The sequence below is a fragment of the Podarcis filfolensis genome (genome assembly GCF_964270895.1).
Source record: "Podarcis filfolensis genome assembly, chromosome: 10".
In the NCBI taxonomy this organism is placed as follows: Eukaryota; Metazoa; Chordata; class Lepidosauria; order Squamata; family Lacertidae; genus Podarcis; species Podarcis filfolensis.
In genome coordinates, this window is record NC_139612.1 from 6,545,207 (window position 1) to 6,571,006 (window position 25,800).

Sequence of the window (25,800 nt, forward strand, 5' to 3'; positions counted from 1 at the left end):
GACCAACTAAGTTAGTTCTTGGTATGAGCTTTCGTGTGCATGCACACTTCGTCAGATACACTGTCCATGGGTTACCTGCTAGATTCTGCCCAAGCTTTCCCCAGACTCATCAGACACCTCTCTCTTTCTGACACATCCCACCTAAGTTGGTGGGATAAGTTTGCCTGGTTCCTGTTGGGTTTCCATTCTGGCACTATTGCCTAGACTCGCCCTCAGAGGAGGGTGATCTTTCACCTCTACACTGTGAAGCATTCAAAAACAATCCATGATACATCTATGGATGTGCTCCGGGTATTTTTGGAAATGAATGGGTACTTCATTGAAGGATGTCAAGGTTTATGTTTTTAGTTTTTACTCTGAAATATATTTCAGGGTTATATTTCAGTGTGCTATAAGCTAATGATGGCACATACAAAGCAACATGTACGTGTCTAAAGGGAGAAGAAGAGATAAAACAAAATTCATTTTTTAAAAAAATTATTATTCAGATGAGCATGTGATAAAGAACAGTTTCTTTAAAAGGAATTTATTATTAGATACTGCTAGTAGGAACTGATCTAATTCCATTCTCTTTTTATGAAAAACATGACTGGATCCTACACAGAAACACTCTGAACATCTTCCAACTACCCAAAGGCTACTAATAAAACCAACCTCCTGCTACTATGCATGACAGATGATTTAGAACTGTAGCTGCACAAAGGAAAGAAACTTCAGCATGGGTTTCACTCTGGCATCATATGATCAAAGAAAATGGTGTTATCCTTCATGATGATTGGATGCATGCGGCAGCCACAGAGATGGGGCCCGTGTTTTGAGTCCAAATGACTTTTGGGCATTGAAATAAAATATTTTAAAACTTGCAAACACAGTCACTCATTCTGGCTGCAATCAATGTGTGCTTGTTGTCTGGAATGCTTGGCTCTACACTTCTTGAGGGGGGTCAGTGCCAAACAGTGGCTCCCCCCTCCCTGCTTCTTGCAGCAGATTCTTAAACCAGCTGGTTAATTCACTATTGTTCTGAATGAATACAGAAATATGCAATTTTCTCTCTATGTATGATTTTTTTCAAATGGCTGCAAATATTCTTAAAATGTTTATTGATACGAACATGACTTTGGCAATCTCTTATGTAACGCTGTAACATACCCTCCAACATTCCTCAGATGAAAACAGGGACAAATCTCATTCTCCCACAAGTGACCCTCCACAACCCCCTATTCACCCCCCAGAGCATTTTCTATCAGAAGAAGGGAGAGTATATATTATTCTTCAGTAGATTTACAAAAAGAAAAAACACACACCAATAAATAAAATTTAGAAAGGGGCAAGATTAGACAAGGATGCACAAATAATTTTTCTGCTCCCCCTTTCTTCCCACCCAGGGCAGCCCAGGAATTAGGTGCACAACCTGTTCTGTGAGAGGTTGCGCTACCGCTGAAGGAACAGTTTGTAATCTGGGAGTTCTCCTGGATTCCAACCTATCACTGCCAGCTCAATAGAGAAGATATGATGTTCAGGCAAATAAGAGCTCGACCATGTCTGATATGTGAGATATTAAGCGCAGTACATCAGTCTTTACATAATTCTCCAATGGGATATTCACCTTGCTATTTTTAACAAACTGAAGAGACATTCTAGCTCAGTGGTTTACCACGAAAATGTGGTGTGTTCAGACAGCATGTCACTTTTCTGCCACAGTCAAAAGTATCTAAACAGACCATGTAATCTTGCTGGATGTTTCTATAAATGTTTTAAGCCTCTCTATTTGCATTACATATTGTTTGCACAGATATATCTGTAGGCACAGTTGTCCTCCACCAGAAACAATCTGAGACACAGACACGTAAATTACATATCTGGAAGAGAGTATCTGAAATCCTCAAAAAAACATGTTAGCAACACGAGGACTCTATTATTGGAAAGTTACTGTGACATGATCAAATTGGTAATGAATACTTGGTTTTCCCCTTTCCCTCCCCAAGATCTGACTAGACTGTGGCTCTTGTGCACACGGGTTCATTGCAGGTTTGCAAGCCAATGTTACAGACATTTCCTACCATTCTATATTAACATCCCTGGCACACAAAAATAGTATAATTCAGCTAAGCAGTTAAATTGTATTTCAACAAGGAAGTTAAGCATGTGCTTAGCACTCCCACACTCTCCCACTGAAATATATACAGTATGAGATGCGGAAAACAACCGCATGTTTTCATGGAAAAATTACCCTTGCTGATTTTTATGTATTTTTTTAATTTAAAAGAATTTGTACTGTATACCACTTTTTTTATTTCAAAACAACCACCATCATCCAAAGTGGTTCATCCAGTCATAAAATGAAAATACGATAAAAACAAATAAATAGAACAATACTATACCTACCCCATAAATTCAGCCTTAAAAGCAATTTTAAACGTTCAGAAGGTATCAGAGACTGTACCTCTTGTTGTGAGATGGTCTTGCATGATACGTACATTTTAAAATAAACAAAACAGAGATGGATGTCCTATGCTTGACACCAATTTGGCACCTTTTGCTTTCATTATATATAATTTGCATGCCACAGTGGAGGCCTAGGTGCCCTGCAGTGGCTCTGGGATGCATAAATTCAGATACAAAGCTTGCAGACTGCTGCCCTACCTTCAGAGAACACTTTCTGAATCAGCTTGTCAGATGAGGAAAGCAACTGTTCTTTTTATTTATTCTCTCAACAGTTTCTGTGGAGCTGAATCCTTAAAGTGTCATAGAGAATTCAAAGCATAGGGCATAGCATAAGCCCACTTCGTTCGGAGCACTAGCTGGGCCTTATCATTTGTCCCATACAACCTGTGAGTGTGTCCTTAGAACACCTCATGGCTGTGCATTGTAAGGAGGAACAGCTGTGATGTCCAAGATTTCTTTCCGAGAAACCTATCTGCTTATTAGTAAACATCTCAATGAGAAGCTCATAGAAAGCTTCTTAGAAATGCCTAGATTCCCCAGAACACAGAACACAGAAATTAGAGATACTGGGAAAGATCCTATCAGTTAAGGGTAAATTGTTCTTAGTATTTATGAGCTTTCTTAGGAAATTATGATGGGGGGCTGGAACACCTAATATGTTTTCCAAGTTCTCTCCTGGTTAACAAGGTTTTTAGTTTTGCTTTTAGTTTTATTGTTGTAAAAAGCACCTATAGTGATTTTTTTATGTTATATAAACATATATATCATCAGTACATCCTTCAGACTTTTTTTTTAATTAAAAAAAGTGTAATAACAATTACACTGAAGCTGGTTTATTCCAACAAGCCACAGTTACATTAACTACAGTTTAGGGCAAGGCCTGCTCAAAACAATGTGCCTGTCACTTCTGGAGGAGGGTGGCATCAAATGGCCACCCCCTCTGGAGCCCCAGATGAGTAGGTATTTTGCAATGGGTGGGGAAAATAGAACTAAATTCATGGTTCCTTTTTTGGGGTAGCAACTGCACATCTTAGCACTATCCTCCTTTTAACATTTTTATAGTAGCTGGGATTGTCTTTAGCACAGGTCTGGTCAGTGTAAAATAAAGGCTTGGCATTTAGTGATTATCGGGCAATTTAGGATTAATAGAATGGTTAAAAAAAGCACTGCACAGCCATAACCTATGAACTTTTCTCAAGCAAAAAGCGGTTTAATTAATGTTCCTTGGCTCAAGTTGAGCATCAAAAAGCATGGTTATCAGCTAATGAAGCATATGCTGTTTAGAGAGACTCTAAGGATAAATGTCAGCCATTCATCTTTATTTTTTATCATTTATGCTGAAGTTTTCTAATAGTTTTTCTTAATAGCAGGCAGGCCCAATGATGAAATCCAGGGTATGGCCATGGTATTTGAAAGCTGTTATCTTCTTATAGCTCTCAAGGACAGTTTGGTAGCTTCTGTTCAGTTCTCAAGGAATAAACATCAGCATTACAAAATACTGGGAACTAATTAGCAGACCTGTGATCTGTGTCAGTGGAGAGGTTGGAGATGAATTAACATGAAGAGTGAGCTAAGACTAAGCAGAGTCATTCTCGTCCCAGTATCAGTTATAGGGAGGCTTATTTTCCAGTCTCATTTGATAAACATGACTCTCAACTTTCCCAGATGCTAATTCACTCTATGCTGAACACTTTTTTACACATGATGCTAACCTTAACTGTTTACGGCATGGTGGGATTTTTTTAAACCAGGGATGGCTGTAGGATTCCTTCAAAATACACTCAAATGGCACAAGTGAAATGTTACACAGAAACACATGTAACAAAACTCTGATGGCAGCTTCTGTTAGGAACAAGTAGCTTCAGGAAGGCGTAACTGGAAGTGCCTTGGATGGCACAGCTGCAGATGGAAAAGAGTGAGGGGATGAAAGGTTGACTCTTCCCCAACTCTAAACTGCCCCCTTCTGATGTTCATTTTTCCTGAACAGAAGTGGCCATTGAAGGGGTGTATAATGCAGGGATGTGGAACTCACTTCCCTCCAGATGATGCTTGATTCCAACTCCCACCAGCATGGCCAATTTGGAGCCCAACAACATGGAGGGCCGCAGATTTCCTAACCCTGATGTAACATGTATTTCTGTCCATGATGTATGCTGAATAGTAAATAAAACATAGGAGAAAATGGTACTAACTGGAAATCAAAAGATGAAAACAGGGTTTCCTCCTTCTCTCTCACATGCTTCAACATGCTTTTGAAGTTAGTTGTAGTTTTTCTAATGTCCCAATCCAGCTAGGGATTGCAATTCCACTGAGGCAGTGTATATCCCTGGCTGGATGAGGAATCACTAGCAAATATGGGTGAGTTATAATTGCTTCTGCATAGTGTTTGCCACTGCTGAGATCTGTGCTGAATAAAATGCGGCCCTAGTTCTAGTACTTTTGTCTTCTTCACCTACTTTGGCCACAAATGTTTTACTGGATGAATGTTCGCTGTCCAGTTTGGCCTAAGAGTTTAAATCTTATCAGTATCATTAATATTATGAGAAGTTAAGCTTGTCTGTGGTGGCTAACACATAGGTATATTCTGTTTAAGAGGAACATTTCCCCTCCACTAATGCTCTGTGTTTGCACATAATGTGGTTTTATTGTCAGTGCAGTTAGTTACATAAAATTCTCTGGCTATTCCATAAGAACAGAGTGTATTGTTTATTGTCTAATGAAGGAAGGTGTTATGCTTTAAAAAAATTATAAAAAATAAACCTATCAGCAACCATTATTTCACCACCTGGGTTACAAGCTCCCTGACAATGCACCTGTTTCTTTTTGTTCTTCAATAACAGAATAAATGTGCATATATTTATATTTGCATGCTATGTACGGTATGGGAAAGGGAAATGCCCTCACTACAGCAGCAAAATGAATTTTGACAAGCATAATGGATGGCACTATACAGAGTGAAAGAGGCCTCACAACAATCTCCCCCAACTGCTGTGATTTTTGGCCATGTAATTATGGCACAATCAGTCTATCACTGAGGCAGACTGGAAATGTCCACTTTCAGCTATGTTGTAGGCATGCTAGTTCCTTTGGAAATCACCTTGGAAACTGGACCTGCATGGTATGCAGAAATGGAGAAACTTACTGGAAGAATAAGAAATCAAGAAGAGAGACTTTTTAACTTAGAATGGGGAAGATTTAAGGATTATCTGAAGAACTATCATAAACAAATGCTAGCAGGATTGAATTACAAATGAGCAGTAAAATAATTAAAATTGAGTATAAAGGACAAATAATAAATAGATTTAAATTGGATATGCAGTGGTAAAATATATGACAAGCGACCGCAGAAAGAGGAGAGTGGGGTCTATAATAATATTTGGTATCTTAAATTGGATGTGTAAATTTGTATCGTTATAAGTTTATAAAATGAGAAAATGATTTTTTTAAAAAAAAACAACAGCAACCTGGGCCTGCATGAGTGAAGACAGTATTGTTTCTAGAGCACGTATTGAAGTAAACACAAACTTCTTATTTTACACAGTGGTACACTGTGATATCATTTAGCATATACAGGTCTCTGTCATATAGCATAATGTAACAGAACCAAGTAAGTATTCATATATCTTAAAACACACCCACCCACCCAATGAAGAGCAGAATATGTTGTCATCCCCCCATCCCACATAAGCCAGGTCACTCAAAAGATAAGAATTGCTATCTGTAGATTTGATGATCCAAGTCTTGCAAGCTGGAGAGGATCAAAACAAAGTTGTCAGCTGATAAAACATGGAGTACAGCAATATAAAGGGAGTGAAATCTTGTCATTTTATAGAGGTGAGGAGGAAATCTCCTATGCTAGTGTAATCTAGTGGTCAAGAGAATGAGCTGAAGTCCTTTTTTCATTATTGAGTTCAACCATAAACTCAAGCAAGCCACCATTTCTCTGCAATGGCAAGATAATAGTGTTGGGTTACCTTAGTGTGAATAGATGCATTAAGTCAATGGGAGTTTAGTGGGATCACACCTTTATTCTTGTGCATAAAACTTAGGGACGTCCAATATACTGGAGGGTTCCAAACATAGAAGGGAGCTGCAGTAGTGACTCTGTGTTGCTCTTGAATTCAATGAAACAGTTTTTAAGTTCCTTGCATGATTTGGCATCCACCACAACTCACTTGCAGATTGGCATTGTGCCAGTGTGTAATAGGCTGTTGACAAAGCCTTTCTGGAGCAAGTGTTCATGTGTGTTTTACACTGGCATGGATACCAGAAACAGAATGCAATTCCCATAATGAGGTCTCTGCCAGTGGAAAATCCAAGTTTAGGATTCAAAGCACCAACTTCATAACACACTGAAGACTGGACTGACAACAAGAATTGTCAACTGCATCATTTATCCCAGGGATGACTAACTCTCAGTGTGGGGGCCTCATCCAGTTTCCCCAAGCAAATTGTTCTGGTCCTCCAAGTCTCCACAAATTTTGGTAACAGCGGCAGAAATAAAACAACAACAATGTAGAGATAGTAGACAGCGGACAGCAGACATCAGCATCCTGACAGAGATGCAAATTGCCCTGTCAAATCAGTCATTTGACAAATGGACCTACTCAGCTGATCTGCATGGGAGACCTGAAGAGGGGTGAGGGTGAGACGGTGCAACGTTGCTTTCTCACCCTGGCGCCGTTGGGCCAGCTCTCAATTAAATTTAGTGCGGCCACTTCACTGTACACCAATTACACGAATTTCTACAATTTACCCCAGATTATCTAATGGGGGACTTGTGTGAGAGTCTAAGGCAGGAGTTGATCAAACAAACACGAAAATTTTATTAAACAAAGGTAGTTTTTGACACAAAGTGGGTCAGGAAACGAGTTCTTTCAGGTAGAATTAAACTTAGTTACTTTAACTATAAGATGTCTCAGGCTTAAACACAATATTATAGGTACAACTCTTCTTAAACTTCAGTAACTAAACATCAGTCGGCACACTTCAGGTAGATAAATATTCAGGTTTCCAGAAAAGATGGTAAAATGTTCAAATCAGTGTCTGTCACTTAGATAATACAATACTTTCAACACTATACTGCTTCCTTCACAGCTTAATCCTTTGGTTCATGAGGGGCATTTTTCCTCAGCAGTGGCGTAGTGTGGGTTGTCAGAACCCGGGGCAAGGCAAGTAATTTGCACCCCTAACCCGTGGATTTGCGCCCCCTAACCCGTGGATTTGCGCACCCTAACCCTAACCCCCAGATGTTGCGCCCGGTGCAGCCGGCCCCCCTGCACCCCCCACGCTACGCCACTGTTCCTCAGTTACCCCCTGTCTTAACAATCCCACACCTGAGGTATTATAAATGGTATTACAGACCCAGGGGATCCCCTCTCCCCTTGTTACTGGGTTGGGAGTCTTAAGTACCTAGAAGAATTCTCCGTTCCTGGCTAGACTGACACCCAGGGAGACACTGGATCTGTCTCTTCTGGCTCAGATTCAGCCCTCCCAGAACACTCCTGTCTGGATACCTTCCCCAGACCCTCAGCCTGGTCTCCATATCCCAGCTGCGAGGCTTTGTCCTCTCCCTATGGATAGTCTCCTCAGTGAGTATCTCCTTTTCCCCTCAGAACCCCTTCACCCTCTCTCCCAACCTGAAACCTGTCTAACCTCTCCAAACCAATCATTTCCCTCCCCCGGAACTTTGGCCAATCAGACGCTGTTGCCAGTCAACCGTTTGCTGGCAGGAAAAAAAACACTTGGTGACCCAAACTGCCCAGCAAACAAACTTTTCTGTCACAGAGGGTTGTGTATAAGTCTGCTAATGTGTGCATGCAAGTGTGCGGGGGTGGGGTGGCAGAGAATGAGACTGAGGCCCACCTGTACTCTGGTTTCTCTTCAGATCGTATAAATCTTTCACCTTTTACCTGTTTTTTTGCAGAACGAAGCTACAAATTGAATTCAGTTGACCAGGACAAAATTCAGTTTGCAGTTTCATTCTATACACTGGGCTGGCTGAGAAATGTATACATTGGTCCACACAGCCTCACAGACGCATAAAAGAAGCATCATCTTACTCAGTGTGTTTACAGATATATCTCTGCCAATTCCTGGCAACAATTCAAGCAGTGTGGCAGTACATTGTTTAGCCACTGCACTCAAATTTTCACTTGGCAGCAATTGGTGCGCTAGGTCAGATCACTTCCTTTATTTGGCTTTACATAGAGCTATTTATGAGTGTTTGAACTATCTCCAAGACTGTACTAAAACTGTCATGAGCTTCCTCTGTAAGCCAAGAAAGTTACCACCCCAAGCATTATTAAATTATAAATATAACTAATAAAGGTAGCTTGTTGAGCAACAATTGATACTAGAGCAAATCTGACCATTCTCCATGCAACTGCTTAAAAATGTGAACATTAACCACCCATCATAGACAAAACACAGGCAATCTGCCTCTTGATTTGTAAGACTGGTAGTTTGGCTTTTTTACCAATACCAAATATTCACTGGAGATAAATCTTTCCACATATGTTGAGATTCATGGTTGAAACAATTACATGCATTTTACTTCCTGTAGCCATGCTACAAAGAACCTTAGCATTATCAGCAACAGTATCTTGACACTTACATAAAATTTACACAGCCTGTTCCTGCAGGTGGGGCAATCCAAACAAAACTGAGATTTGTTGTCGGTAGATGGCTTACGTGAGATGCAACCACACTGCACATGAATTGATTTCCAAACTGGTGATCAGACATTATTCCTACAAGAAAGACAGAAAGTAAAGATGAAACACAGATGCAATTAAACACAAATATTCATTGCATTGCTTCAGAAATGTTAAGTAAAAAAATTATAGCAAAGAATATTCAGTTGGTGTATCAATAGCAAATGCCATATTCCACTATTTTAAAGCTTTTTGGACTTGAACCTAACCTAACCTTTCCATCTGAATGTCAATCAAATTAATCGCTATGCTTTCCTATCTGTAATGTGACCTCAAAGCAGTTCCTTCCTCAGAATGACATTATGCTCAGTAATGGACAGGAAAGATTGCTTCAACTCTCTTCAAATAGTACACTGAATAGCTATGTCCATCTTTCCTTCCAATTTATTTCTTTAGTTCTTTAAAAGGTGAGTATATTCCACCTTTCCACAAATTACTGACTTTTAAGTGATTGTGGACCCAGACTCTCCTGGCTCCTCCTCTAGATTCATACTGTCATAGAGATGGTTGGAAAAAACTCAAATGCCATTTTGTTCAGCCTACCAATTGACACAATGCAATCAGGATTGTGGAATCAGGCCTGATAACCATGCCAGCCAGCTTCAGGCTGGTGCAGTGATTGGGTCTGGATTAGGTCTGACGCCACCATGTGACAGCAGTGAGTCTGGCTCGGGGTCAGAATTCTTCACGTTGGGTGTTCCTGCTGACTTCTGCCAGTGGGGAAACTGCCAGCAAACATTGTGCCCATTTGCATGTTTTGTGGCCAGCAGGAGGCTGGCTGGCTCAGCCAGCAGAGCTGAGCAGAAGGATACTTCCACTCCGTTCAAATCCTCCACAGCATGGCCTCGGCGGCAGATACCTCAGTTGGTTAGAGCGTGGTGTTGATAACACCAAGGTTGTGGGTTCAATCCCCGTATGAACCACCTGCATATTCCTTACCTTGCAGGGGGTTAGACTAGAAGACCGTCTGGGGTCCCTTTCAACTCTACTCAACTTCTAGGAGTCTATGATTCAATAGGTTAGAAGCTTAACAATGTATGCATATGCATATTTATACATACTGCTATTTGCTGGGAGGGGGCGGTCTCCCATATGTTGTATGGAGTTTCCCCATCTCTTTTCTATGGTATATGCATATTTTTCAACTTAACAGCTGAGGAATAAGTTTAGTTAATACTAATACTAATAAGTATAAAGAATAATTTACTCCAAGTTAAGTCCCTTGTTTTCAAAGGGGCTTACTCCCAAGTAAATGCACTTAGGATTGCGTCTAAACTGATATAAACAGTTCCAATAAAATGAAGAAGAATCCACATTTTCCTTCTAGCCACATGCTTGTCTTGTGAATAAAACCAGCTTTCTCTTCCCCACCAAGAAGACTTCTCAGTAACACAGCTGATCAGGCAGCTATGTTACACTATACTCTGCAATGGGGTACATGGGAAGGCATACACAGAAAATAAGTAATTATATTGCATTTCTCAAAACAATCCCAGTGAGTGATAAGATATGCCAGAGGCAGAACTTGCTTTTGAAAACTAATGTGCTTATCTATTACTTAAAAGTGAATAGAACATTCACATAATTTGTGTTAAGGGCTGGTAGGTATGGCAGTGAGTCTGAGAGACCAACAACTGTGCAAATCCGTAGAAAAACATAAAACAAAGCAGCTTTTCCGTGCATCTAGGTCACCAGGGAGTATATCCAAGGTCTGCAGCAACTAAGCATCACTAAATCATATGCTACTTCAATGTGAAGAAGAACCTCTCTGAACTCCCTTTCCCTCGAGTTTTACTGTGTGTGCTCATTGTGTTGAAATAATTTATATGCTACACTACCCAGTTAGGTCTGTCTCCACCGTATATTACTTTGCTGTGAAGCTATTAGGGTTACTGGCTATATATCATGCCTGATCCAAACCCACAAAAAGAAATTGAATGAAAAGCTTAGCCATATGACAGTACGTAACATACTCTGTTCTCCTGAATTCATTATATATATATATATATATATATATATATATATATATATATCGGCTACATAACTTAGACCAAGTCAAGGCCACTGCAGCATCTGAAACGCTCTGGTCACATATCTATGGCCCCAACACTGTCAAAGAAACACAGGTAAGGATGGCTATTTCTGGTCCATTTCCATCTTGTATGCGCCTATTCATAAATCCAGCCTGTCATGTTTTGTATTAACCTGCAGATTTTTTAAAAAATAACTGCATGGAAATTTGTATTTTAATACTTATTTAAATACTAATATAATCACAATTTTATCTCATGGCTGGACTGGTAAATGGTACTACAACAACAACAACAACAGTTTATTACGGTCGTAGACCAGCATAAGGTAGATGGTATAAAATATTGGTTTGCAAAGCAGGATCAAACCACAGTTTCCAGTCTTGGTGTGTAGCCATTCCTTAAACCATAATTCCATGGTTTGGGAGTAACAGGAAACTGTGGCTTAAGAACCCCTGGAAGAAATAAATGAGAGGGAGTAGGGAGTTAATGGGACAAATGTCCTGCTGGGAAGCAGAGAGAAAGCAGAAATGAATGTGTGAGTTTTTCTTTTGAGAACCAAATTCTGTTCCTTTGATAGGTTACTATTTGAGTGATTTACTGACCACCCAGTTTTAAATTGATTAATTTATCCAACTGTTAGAGATCCACGAGTCATCCTTGTGTATTTAAAGTAGCTAAGACCTTATGTGGCAACATGAAACAGCAGCAGTTATATCCCATATAACAAATTGGTGCATTAGGAAATATCAATATTTCATTGCTGTGAGTGTTACTCTTTTTTACCTGTTTAAAGATGAGAATAATGCATGGAATGATTCTGCAACCAACTCTCCTTTGATAATCCCATTAAAGTCAGTGGAACTACTCAATTAACAACCACCTACTGGCATTTCAAATGAAGGCCTAAGTGTACTACACTCATATCTAACATACAGCTGCTGATTGATTTTTTTCTGGGTGATTACATTCTGCTTCACAGGAAAAAACATCCATCTAGTTTGATAGAATGGAAGAGACTTCTAAAACACTTGCTGGCTTTTGCAATCAATTAGGGGTCAGCAAGGCTTGATAAATTATTAAACATCGCAAAGGGAGCGCATACTGACAATTCTGGAAGGTTTTTTTTCTTACTCAGTGGGTTAAGTTAGCTTTAGCTTACTTCAAGCACTGAAATTATTTTATAGATGATATCAATTATTTTGAAAATAACAATCTTACAACATAACAAGGAGCTAGAGAAGGTATTCACCCTGACACTAAAAGAGACTTCTATGCATTTAAATAAAAATAAAAATATTAATTTTGGAATATAGTTTAAATTGGGATGTTAGTAAATTCCTACAATCTCTTAGCATTTAGGGGGAAATAATTATATTGAAGTTGGTAATTAGATTCATTTGGTCACATCCACTCCTTATTTAAGCACCAGATCTGTGTACATAAGACACAAGAGCCACTTCACAGCTTTGATATCTTGTCTGTATAAAGAAGACAGCAAGTTCATGTAGCTTGTGTTCTGTGTTTGCAGGAGAGAGAAATAAATATGTTAGTACCAACACCCTAAAGTTGGCCCTGAATCAAATTGGCAGCCGTGCAAACTTTGCAAGCAAGGCGTTATATGCTGGTGATAGTTCACCCCCCCCCCAAAAAAAGAACCTAGCTTCTGCATTCTGCAACACCTTCAGCCTCTGGATCAAGCCCAAGGGTGGCCCCACATAGAGCGCACTACAATAATCCAGTTGTGAGGATAAGAAACTTTCACTTTCATTTACAATTAGCATTATCTCCAAACCCAAACTATGCTTAATCTTAAATATAACTTATTGAAACAAGCCACAAACCCTTGGTTTGAAGCTGGCTTCGCTCAGTAAACTGTAATTATGACTAAGACAGTTTGCCTGGATTTGACATAACCCTAAGCTGCAGTTAGTTAAAAACAGAAGAAACCGCTTCTGATCTCCTTCTCAGGGCCAGGTCAGAGGAGGAGGAGATGATAGGAGAACTCCAAGGCTCATGCACACACTGGCGGAGGAACGGGGGTGCAGAGGGAGTGGATGCGCCCGGCACCACTTTTCCGGTAGGGTGCCATCGTGGTGCCCCCCCTGGACACGCGCAGTGCACCCCCCCAAACACATGGCAGATGCCACACCCCCACAAGCGGCGCATCATGCCCCCAGAATGCCGCCACGCCCTCATGGGCGGTGTACCACGTCCCCAGGATGCATGTCACGCCCCCCCCCCCCGAGGCGCACATCATGCCCCCCAAGGGGGGCACCAGCCACATCCCCACCTGCTCTAAGCCCCCGGTAGTGGAGCATGAAGCTTCACCACTGCATGCACAGCCTTACAACTGTACATATCCTACACATTTAGGCTGTAGCCTGATCTTCATAATGACTATACTGTATGTAGGTTGGGGCAGGGACCTACAGTTCCCCCTGCCCTCTGGCATGTCCACTGAAGTGCCCACATTGTAGCAATACAGTACTAAGATTGCAAATGAGCCAGAAAGACTAGATCAGAAGGGACAAGCTTTGGTTAGTAGCACGCTGCCGCCAGGCTATACAGTGGTACCTCAGGTTAAATACTTAATTCGTTCCGGAGGTCCATTCTTAACCTGAAACTGTTCTTAACCTGAAGCACCACTTTAGCTAATGGGGCCTCTTGCTGACGCTGTGCCGCCGGAGCACAATTTCTGTTCTCATCCTGAAGCAAAGTTCTTAACCCGAGGTAATATTTCTGGGTTAGCGGAGTCTGTAACTGAAGTGTATGTAACCTGAGGTACTACTGTATACAAAACTGCAACCAGTCAGATCTCCTTAGCTTCTTTTCACTGCTGGTGTCACTCAGAACTGAGTCCCACCCCCCACCCACCCCGAATACAGCCAGTTCTAAATCACTTTAGTTCCTCTTCACATTGCACACATGAGGAGTTATCTCTGTTAAGTAAGCCAAGAAATGTAAAGTCTAAACTAGTTTTCTGTTAGATATTACTATGTTCAATATTATTACAGGGTGGCTAAAAAAGGCTGGTACTCTACAATGCTCATGGACTATCTTTTATTCAAAAGACACAGTTGCATCTAGCCAACAGTATATGGATTTACTCCTCCCCCCTCCTCCTCTAATCGTTTTAAATGACCCGAATTTGATGGGTAGTTAATTAACATTTTCTAAGAAAGCCTTTTGTCAGAATCCACTAGAGATGTATTTTCATCTTGGGGATTTATGAGTTCAAGCTGACATGAGTTACGCATATGCAAATGAGAGCCCACTGGGAGGAGAATATAGCCTTTCATTTGCATAATTCCCCAAGACATTGAATGAGATTCCTTGTACAATTTATTAAGCATGTGTATTTGTAAAAAGGGAGGTCAGAAATGGATGCCAATGCCCGATGCACCGACTATTAAGAACGTTCACTGACAATTGGAAAGATGCTAGAGAACAAAATGATAGTTAAGTATACAAAGGCAAAGAAGTTTAGTAAATGGGGATAAGGAGTAAATACATGCAAAAATGCTAACATTAGGCAGTTACTGGAAATATTATAAAAGGGAAAATGAAATAACTTTTCAGATAATCTACTTATGTTCAAGGCCAAGTGAGATTTATCCATTCACTGTGCATGCCTACAGCACCTAGTATTAAATACCAGTTTTCTGTGCAGAAAAATAGCACTGATAGAGAAACTTTTTCATATGAATGGAAAAGATAATCTTTACACGGCAATGCATTTTATTTCAGAAAATAGTTTTCTTAACCTTTATTCCACTCTTGTTCTTCTTTACAATTTCTATAAGTGGATTCTAAACCTGTCATCAAATCTAAATCGCCACCAAAAAGAAATAGGAACCACGGATGTATTGGCTCACAAAATACCCACTATGCACTGCAAACTTTGCTTTCATTTTAGATTTTCAATTTCAAACACTGCTCTAGCGGCAGCTTAAACACATCCATTTATTCCAGTGAGGACTTCCTCTTCTCTGATGGCAAATTAGTTCATTGCTAGCCATAGGCCTGTGAACAGGGACTCTCTTTCTGTCTTCAGCACTGCCTGAGTCGGTGTATAAAAGCTGTCTTATTCTGCCATTAATGGCTAGATAAATACTGCAATTTGGTGGTTTCTTCATGCTAGGTTGCAGTGAATGAGTTATCACCATCTTCTTTGGGGAAACACAGTGGCGTAGCGTGGGTTGTCAGCACCCGGGGCAAGGCAAGTAATTTGCGCCCCCTAACCCGTGGATTTTAGCACTTGAGTCTCTTCCACTAGATTAGTTAAAGAAACCCTTACCCCCTAAGCACATGTATTGTTTGCAGTGAGAGAGAGTGAGTGAGCCAGGTAGGGGCAGAGAGCTGCGAGTGCGAGCCCCCCCCCAGATGTTGCGCCCGGTGCGGCCGGCCCCCCCTGCACCCCCCACGCTACGCCACCGGGGAAACAAACTGAGCAGAACCTACTTCGCCAGCCAATGTTACATTTTTGAACCATATGCAACGCTGAATAAACTTTAGAAATTGTAGCTGAAACAAACAAAATTAATGTATTATAGCCTAGACGAGGCATCAAGAGGGTAAGGAGTAGCAAGAATGATACAGAGCCACAGTACTGTTTTGCTTCCTTTTCCTAGGTAGGTGGCAAGCATTTGCAGACCCCAGCAGGCCGGTGATTACCAGTGGTACTCGGGGCGGGGGTTAACAATGTAAATACAGTAAAAAAGGCATGACACCAGCGTGGAATCAAAATGGCTACAACTTTATTAGTTACAGATGTAGATTGGATTTGGCGTAGGCATTGGGTATGTGTCCTGAATCAGCCAACCCAATTGCTGACTGATATATCCATTAAGGTCAGTCCTGGTGAGAGGATGTCCTCCATTGACGCAGATCTAACAGGGAAATCCCACCAGGATGCCAGAAGACAGCCCTGTATCGGGAAGTTTTTAATGTTTGATGTTTTAGTATGTTTTATATATGCTTGTAAGCCATCCAGAGTGGCTGGGGAAACCCAGATGGTCGGGGTTTAAATAATAGCATTATCATTATCATTATTATTACAGTGGTACCTCGGGTTACAAACGCTTCGGGTTACAAACTCCGCTTACCCGGAAGTAGTACCTCGGGTTGAGAACTTTGCCCCAGGATGAGAATGGAAATCATGAGGCGGCAGCAGGAGGCCCCATTAGTGAAAATGCGCCTCAGGTTAAGAATGGTTTCGGGTTAAGAATGGACCTCAGGAATGAATTGAGTTCATAACCTGAGGTACCACTGTATTATTAGTGCTTTTTTCTAAAAAAAAATGTTTAGAGTTACTCTCATTTTGACTTAAGAAAATCACAATTTTATAGTTCAAATGGGGGGGGATAAATACAGTAAATGGACAAAAGTATAAAGATTCACAAAATATTTAGGGGTATACGTCCCCCCGCGTCCCCCCAGAAAAAAACATTGTTGTTGTTGTTGTTGTTATTCAATGATGTTCTGTTGCCTGGCAGCCCTTCTCTGGGCTTTTGGACAGACCCCACCCTTGGACCCCTTTACTGGGGTACTCTGAGTTAATCCTAGAATTCTGGGGTTGGGACACTCATTCACCCCCAAGTTCTTGACTAAGGGTCCAACCCAATGCCTTTTCCCACCAAAGTTGTGACAGTTGCTAAGAGGAAGGCACGCCTACCCACACCCCGGAAAAAAAGGCTCAATATGTCTGCAGGCAAATTCCTTCCTCGCCCCACATAACAGTGGCTGAATAATTCCGCAGCAAGGCCCTATACATGCCCTGCTCATTATGACCCACTAGCAGACCAGACTGAAGACTGGCCCAGCCAGGTTCACAGGTGAGGCACCCCCACTGTTCTAGGCCTCTGAGTGGCCCATTAAAATTTTTAACAATCCTGCTAGCCCCCACAGCTAGCCAAGGTCAGTGCTGACGTCAGCCAGCCATGCAGGGTGACTGCTTAAATCCTTGGCTCCTCAGAAGCCATGCTGGGCTGCAACTGCAGCCACCATCCGAGTTATGGCAAGGGGTCTCTCTAGGGCACATTCCCTTCAAAGATGCTGCATTGGTGCCCTACAGTATCTCTATGAAGAACCTTCTCTACAAGTTTACAAATTGAAACTGAGAGCTGATTCATGCAAGCAGACAAAACACATACCAAAATCGTTCCAGGCTGTACCACCTCAGACTACAAGTGGAAAACTACATGTCTGGATAGTTAATTCCCGTAAAATCAAAACAAAAATAAAACACCTCCCTGTCTGTGGGAAGATAGCATGCCAGAGAGAAGAATGGCCTTCTTCCTGATGGGGAATTTCTGTGTGCTCAAGCAGCCTTGTAGAGAAGCCCACAAAAGTTAGCAGCTGGGGGCTGGCAGAGGAGGAACAGAGTTCCTTCTCTCCCACAGCAGCCCACTGCATTTCTACCCTAGCCATGGAAGAGGGGCCTTCCCTCCTTTGGCAGTCTGCTTGACTACCATGCTGGACACCACAGAAGAGGCACAGAACACCCAATCCCTCCTCTGCAATCTCACTACATGTAATTTCTTGTTGCTACCAAGCAACTGCTTAAATATGTGCTAAATGGTTTTCCCGGGTGGGATTCCAGCATGATTCTCCACCTGCATTTTAAAGTGATACGGTCCAAAGCAGATCCTACCATACCTTATTTCTGCGTGCTTGAATTGTTTCTCTGAATGAATGTAGGGGAAGCAGGCTTTTCACTGTAGATTTAGCTACCATGTTTTTTGCTCTATAGGATGCACCTGACCATAGGACGCACCTAGTTTTAGAGGGGGAGAACAAGAAAAAAAAATCTCTCCCTCTCTGCGCAGTGCCCCTTCAGCGAAGCGGCAGCAGAAACGGAGCCCCTTTCATTTCTCCTCCCGCTTCACTGAAGGGGTGCTGCGCAGCTATCCCTGAAGCAACCTGAAGCCTCCGGAATGCAGCGGGAGTTCCTGCTGTGCTCCGGAGGCTTCGGCGGCTATCCCTGAAGCCTGGAGAGCGAGAGGGGTCGGTGCACACCTACCCCTCTCGCTCTCCAGGCTTCAGCGGAGCCTCCAGAGCGCAGCGGGAACTCCCGACCCCTCTTGCTCTCCTGGCTTCAGGGATAGCCACCCAAAGCCTCCGGAGCACAGCAGGAATGCTCCCGCTGTGTTCCGGAGGCTTCGCGTTGCTTTCGCTGAAGCCATGGAGCTTGCATTCGCTCCATAAGACGCACACACATTTCCCCTTAATTTTTGGAGGGGGAAAAGTGTGTCTTATAGAGCAAAAAATAGTAGAATAAGTTCAAGCTCTAGATTTCAGCACTTGAATCTGTCACCACACAGACTTCATTTCTGGTGTCTAAATACAGCCAGTCTTCCCTCTACAACAACCAAACTTCTTAATTCATCTGAGCCCACAGTTCTGAGACATGAGCTAACAATTTTTAAGTCCCATAGATTTCTGTGGTAAACAGATTTGCAGTGTAATTCTGTGCATATCAACTCAGAAATAGGTCCTACTGAGTTCAGTGGGACTTACTCCTAGGTAAGTGTATACAGTATCTTATGTATGTCTTTTACCTTCTCAATGAAATCTATGGGACCCAAAAGTGCTTGGGTCATCCTTTTGATCTTTTACAAGCACTGAAGCTCCCACATGGCTAGTGAGTAAGGAAATTATCACAAATTGGCAGTAGAGGAACAAGAGCTGCTACCTGAGCACTGTACAGGTGCATAGGTGTTGAGTGGGTTGCAACACAGACCACAGGTATGAATGGTGACTTCATTGGTCTGTGCCAGGTACTGTTGGGAATTCCATTCCACCCTTGCTGCAGATATGTGGGATTGTTACATGTCACATGTCTGTTTACATTCCAGCACAGATTGTTGGAGTCTTGTGAGCGGAATATCCGCTCTGTATTACTTTTGTCTTCTCTCTCTCCAAGAGACAAGGAAAGAAGCCATGTTTTCTTTGTTCTGATTTATGTACAATAAAAGTAGCCTAGTATCCACGCCTCGAGCCAGATCTGTTGTGTGTTTACTCTGCTGAGTAACATGTGCTCATGCATGCCAGCATGAGTCACAGATGCACATCGGAGGAGGATGACTGATGGATCTCCGCAGCGGCAAGGCTGAGAAGGGAGACGCTCCGACAGGGGCCAAGCCGGCTGGCTTTTCATCCCACGGTTCTGACAGGTACTGCTATCTAGGCAGCAAATGTGTGACCACACAGAGCTGCAGAAGCAGACTCCATGCTTCTGCTGATGCCTTGCAACACCCGACAAGAAGAGTATTGGATCTCTCTACTCCAGGTAGGGGTGCAAAGTTGAATACAATATTGTGGGGGTCCAGGTAAGCCCCGCCCTGCATAATTGATCACATGACACAGTGTGCACACATCATTTGAATGGGAATGCCCACCAACTTTGTGGGGGCCTGGCCCCATCAAATATTATATTTTGAGGGCCAAAGCCCCCACAGCCCCTAGGAGTTGGCTCCTATGACTCTAGGCATCAGTGCTCAATTGCAGAAACTAGTTCTCCTCCAGGAAACTGCTACATAAACTTGCTGATAAAAACTGACACTCTTATTGAGCTTATTCTATAACTTTTTCATTGAATATACTTTAGTGAGCTTTTCTCTCTAAGGAAGGATGATTAAGTCTATTGATTAACTGATTGATATATATATATATATATATATATATATATATATATATATATAACAGCATTACTCTGAGTCATGTAACTCTTACTTTTACCACAGTAAGGGTATAATAATAATGTTAACGCTTGACTGATGCAATATTAGGGTTTATTCCAAATGTAGCTAATTTCAGAATTCAAATAAATAAAGCAACATACACAAGCAGGGGGCAGAAATTAATGGATAGAAATGACTGCGCTTATGCACTGTCAATCTGCCTTTAATGAGAAAAAGTGCTCTCAAGAGACATGAAGAATTACAGCCAAATTCCTCCCCCGAAGTTATATTTGTGCTACCCCATTGATTTCTGAAAGGAACATAGGTACGTAAGGGGAGCATGGCGAGTCTGATATGGCTTCTTAATTGTTTTTCTTGTAAGGCAGATTAGCAGATCAGAAGCTTAGCCATTTTTTTAACCTTCATTAATCTCACCCCCTAGTAATATGCTAATAGGACTTTCTTTCTCCTTGGTATTCCTATTCCAGCTTTATTCCCCTGCGTAATCACTTTTATCAACTCCAGATGCTGGAAGTCGCAAGTCAAGTCTCACAAAAATAACAGGATTGCTCTTAAAATTATGCAAATAGTTCTTGAGCCTTTAAGGCCATGTGGAAATTCCGCTTTTGGGCTCTTCTCTGCTAAAACCAGACTTTTACAAAACAAACCAATAAAAATAGGAAAGAGGCTATGCCTATCCTTCTAATAGAGAAAATCTCAACATTGTCAAGAAACATAATAAATAGCAATAATGTATAGCACTAAGCTGAAACTAGTTATGATTTTTCTTTAACATTTTTGACAGTGACCAAAATCCCTATCTTTTTCCCCTATTGCTATCGTTCCCTCTCTTCTGCACTCAGGAAGATATCAGAAGCTTATGCTTTTAAACAAACCATAGTTTCTTCTTGATGTTTGAACTAGAGTTTAAGTGAGCAAACCAGGAACTGATACTTAGTGACTTTGTTCTCAATAAGTAGAACTTAAATTACAGGTTGCTGCATTTGAACATCAAAAGAAAGTGATGCCTCTTTAAAACAACCAGAGGAGACAATGACACTGGTAGGAACAAGAAAGAAAGAAAGAAAGAAAGAAAGAAAGAAAGAAAGAAAGAAAGAAAGATGTTTTCAGAGGGTTTCTTGGAATAATCTCCACTCAGTCCAAAATTTGGAAGTGGAAAATTTCCTTACACTTTTCTTCTCCCAAAGATATCCCGCAAGGCAGCAGAGGTTTAGGACCAGAGTTTTCCTTCTCTTAAACGGCCTACCTTCCCAGGTTGATGAGCCCCGTCTGCCACTCATTTCCGTCTACAGCACACACAGAAACCTCCTTCTTGACCGTTGGATCTACTATTGGTCTCGTTCACTCACTCCACCAGAGCCTGTCTCTAACTCACTCAGTCCCTAACCCACTGGCTACCCTCACCTGGTTCAGCCAGACAACTAACCTCATATTGTGACACCACTGCATTCTGCCCTTATGTCACAATCACTGGTTCCTGCCTGGCAGTGCAAAGGGTTTGTCACAAAGTGGTCTGTCATGACAAGTTAAGTTGAAACTTTTGGAGGAGACAGTGCAGTCAGTTTTGGGAGCAACCACTGGATTTGTATAACATATTGGTTACCTCTTAACTTTCCTGTACTTCACAAGATTATGTTTCCTAGAATTATGTCTCAAGTTAAGGGTATTTTGTGCTTTAAAAATACTTTTACACTTCATTTAATAAAAATCTGAAGCCTCAATCTGGAATTTGCATGCAAATTAAATCATTAGCCACACTACAGAGAACAGAGTGGGGCTGCCTTTGATGCTGGTATAAGAAAGTATCAGCTAAAACAGCTTCTCTGCCATACTTCCCAAGATTGAGGATGTGAACTTTCACTGGCTTAAAATGGAAGACATTTTGTAATAAGTTGCTAAAATCCATGCCCTTCTCAAGACAAGGTTTATCCCAATCTCTTTATACAAATGAATTACAACTTACTAGCTCACTAGCCAGCAGTATGATGTTAAAAATGTGTCCACTTGCATCGTGATACTATTTCTAAGGTACTGGGTGGTGCAAAATCCCAATTTAGTTTAATGCAGAAGAAAGAGGCAAGTTTTTTTAATAGATAAAATAATGACCTTAAAGGATTTTATTTAATGAGTCAAGAAGAAACATAGGGCCTTTTAAAAAATAAAATAAAATAATGCATATAGTATAGGAGGATCCAAAAGAAACTTAGTTGTTTCCCAACCCCGCTTTCTGGATATTTATGCTAAAGGATTAGTTCCACTAGCTCAAGGCCAAAGCGCCTATTTTCATCTAATGTAGACTTCATTACAACTCATATTCTTTATCCAGCAGCTAATGTTGTCAGTACTTATAGATTCATTGTAATGATAATTATGTTCTTTTGATAGCAAGTCAGGAAGCATCAGAGTGACCGTGATTCCATGTGACTGCAGTATGTCCGTAACGCCACAATGCATTTGTGTTTGCTATTTAGCTGAAGACACACATATAGGTAGAGAGCAGAAGAGCAAAACTATTAGAAGAGCAAAACTTAAGAGTTCAGAACAATATGCTATGTTGAATTCTAATATTGCTGTGTGTTTGGTAACTCTGTGTGATGCAAAATAAGTTTCACTAAGAATTAGTAACACTAACTAAGACATATGTAGAAAGCTGCTTTTTACTACTGTATGTCCTATGTCATGTCTAAACAAAAACTACTGAGCATGTAGTTTAAAATAGCTAAGTTCAGAGTTGGAATACTTAATTAAACTGTTGATGAATTGCACACAAATATTTGCAAGGGGCTACATATCAGAATTTGTTTATCATTCCCACTGCTTCCATTATATTATGGTAATCATTATAGTACTAGTACTGCAGAAAGCCAAGTTTCATGATACTTTCACTGGGGAATGGAGTGAGGAAGTCAGAGGTTGGTCTCAGAGAAAGTGGGTCCTCCAAGTTTAATCCCTTCCCCCATCCATGGTCCTTTAAGCTGTGTAGGGGCAGCTCCCTTCCCACAGCTTAAAGGAGCCTGCCATTTCATTTTGTTTCATTCTCTTGGTTCAATTGCATTAGGGGATGTGTAAGTTGAGTGGCTAATGTGCATAACAGCTGGCTATTGTGCATATCTGTCACACCTCATGGAGAACATACAGCATCTGGAGGTCACATGACATGAGACAGCAGACCACTTGCTCAATAGCATCTATCAGAACTCACCACATATCCTGACATCCTTATGTGTTTTCCCAGTTTGTAGCCAGCAACAGCTTACATGCAGAATGGACACATGGTGCAACGATACCAGGTTGCAAACTAAGTTCTGATAGATGTTATAATGGGAAAAGGGAGCTCTGCACATTGCAGCTGATGTTCTTTTTAAACACATTGTTCTGTTCTGAGCAGTGTCTTGTCCCCATGCCCACAAAAGAGTACAGTGGTACCTCGCAAGACGAATGTCTCGCAAGACGGAAAACTCGCTAGACGAAAGGGTTTTCCGTTTTTCGAGCTGCTTCGCAAGACGAATTTCCCTATGGGCTTGCTTCGCAAGACGAAAACGTCTTGCAAGTTTGTTTCCTTTTTCTTAAAACCGTTAATACTGTACAGTTGCGACTTGACTTCGAAGAGCAACTCATAGCAAGCGGTGTGGTAGCCTTTTTTGAGGTTTTTGAAGACTTTGGTGATTTTTGAAGCTTTTCCAAAACTTCTTTTGCAGCCATTTGGTAAGTTAAACTTTTAAAACTTTTTGGGGGGGTTTTGGATTTTGGGTTGGGGTGTTTGGAATTCAAGGACTTGGTGATGGGGAGAGGTTTGCAAGAATCTGGAAGCTTGTGTGGTTTTTTTCTGCATTTTTATGATTTTCTGTGACCATTGGGCCACTCTGCTGTTTTTTTAAAAAATTTCTGGGTTTGAATTTTGAAATGCTCTTTACAGTATGTGTGACTTTAAAGAGCACTTAATAAACTCTTGTACCAAATTTGGCTTTGTTTGGACTTTTTTTGACCATAGGAACGCATTAATTGAATTTCAATGCATTCCTATGGGATTTCGTGCTTCGCAAGACGAAAAATTCGCTAGACGAAAAAACTCACGGAACGAATTAATTTCGTCTTGCGAGGCACCACTGTATTAGTATTAGTATTGTCCTGACAGCACTGAGGATGTGATCAATGGGAGGAGATCCTTGTGCTCAGCAGTCTGTATACTGACTGCACACAAGGTTTCTGGAAAAGGCATAATAGTCTAATATCATAAGTGGCCAATAAGATATGACAGAATAAAATGTCTTTGGATTTCTTAATTTGGGGGGCAGCTAAGGTATTCCTATTGCATCAAATCCCACATTTCCTAGGAAATCCATTGTCATTTGAGGACACAGTTCTATGAGGTACTGCACTGAGGTCAATAAAATATTGATTATTGATTATTGATTATTGAAGCAGAAGATCTAGGATAAAAATAATATCGAGGCCATATCCAGACCACTTCAGCTGCTATAAAGCAAATCAGCATTTGCACTACAGTGGATAGAGTTTCATAAATAAAATATAATGAACTCTTTAGAGGATTAGGCTTGTACTTTTATTTACTTTGTTAATTATTATTGAAACAATATATCTGCCTGTACAAAAATATTAATTTGATGACTACCAGCAATTTCTAAATGTTTGTACTAAATATTACCAAGGATATTTGGTCTATGTTGAATACAGTTAAATAGCATGACTTCGTTGAAAAACAATTTATCTAAATTTATTGCAAGTGAAACATGAAGAGGACATTACAGGTTCCATTTTTATAATATTTTTTCTGGATTGGAAAAGTTGGTTTACAACTAATTTTTATGGTTAAAAGTATAGATTTTGGTTTTACCATTCTTGAACATAACATATAGAGCAGGACGCAGTAAAAAACTCGGAATTATCAAGGACAACATTTTCCCCTCGAGTCTATTAAACAAAACTTGACAGGACCATCAACTTTTATCTCTACAGGTTTCACTGTCATCATGGCTCCTTCTGATTCAGGAAAGTTGATTATACATAGTAAAACTGAAATGTAAACTTTGCTGACCAATGTCAATTTGGCCCCCATTAACAATTTAATTAACTGTTAACAGATTCTCCCAGATATGATGCTATACAGATATTTTATCTCCCTGTTAATTAGTAATTATGCACTGGCAAGAAAAACAGGATTTCTTTCCAATTATTCCAGAACTCAGTGATTATTTAAACTTGGCTAATTAGCAGTGGAGGGCTGGTACATCTTCTGGGCAAATTGTGTTTGATAATCCCTATTAAAATATACATTGCGGTTGTTGACTTGTAACAAAAAAGTGGCAGTTCAAAGGGTATTAGATACAGCACAAGGCAAATGGGGGCCTATTAAAATTTCCCCAACTGTTCTAATGAGAATGCTGAGGGTAATTTTTCCTAGCTTACCATCTGTTTGGTTTCTGGCATGTGTCTCTGGTGTGAGGTCCTGGAGCCCATTTGATTTGTCACAAAGTAAGCCGGGGGCACGAAGCAATTTCAGTAGTTTACAGAGGAACATTTCAAGAATGTTATGCTATGCAGGCTAATGCTTCCTGGATATGCAGTAATCAGTCATGATAGTTTCTGCTTTTTTAAATCGTAGATCCCAAGAACAAAATGTTTCAGTGCCAACACAAACGCAGCTACAGAAGTCTATTTCCTTTCCCTCCACTTCTGTTGACAGTGCAGGACCAGCGGGAGGCATGTTCCTTTCTTTTATCTACAATTGATTTCCCATTCAAATGAGCTTGTAGGGAAGATCATTTGGTGTTCCACATGGTGCCCTAAAATACCTGACCCTTCCCAAATGGTAGCTGTGCGGAGGCAAGTCTGCAGAACAGATTTTGTTGTGAGATGTCTTTGAAGCAACAGCTCAAGTGCACA

General features: G+C 40.9%; 1 protein-coding gene across 4 annotated transcripts in view; it reads right to left on the minus strand.

The window, feature by feature from the left end:
* Nucleotides 1-25,800, minus strand: part of RELN (reelin) — a 291,904-nt gene that overhangs the window by 213,431 nt on the left and 52,673 nt on the right. For 2 of the 4 annotated variants that reach the window (XM_083574839.1, XM_083574838.1), the window contains exons 1-2: nucleotides 21,143-21,282; nucleotides 9,062-9,197 (exon numbers count right to left, since the gene is read on the minus strand). In XM_083574839.1, coding sequence (XP_083430965.1) covers nucleotides 9,062-9,197; nucleotides 21,143-21,176 — 170 coding nt within the window. In that variant the 5' untranslated portion in view covers nucleotides 21,177-21,282. Of the gene's footprint in view, nucleotides 1-9,061; nucleotides 9,198-21,142; nucleotides 21,283-25,800 lie in introns of those variants that run through there. The other 2 variants (XM_083574837.1, XM_083574836.1) reach the window with 1 other exon arrangement.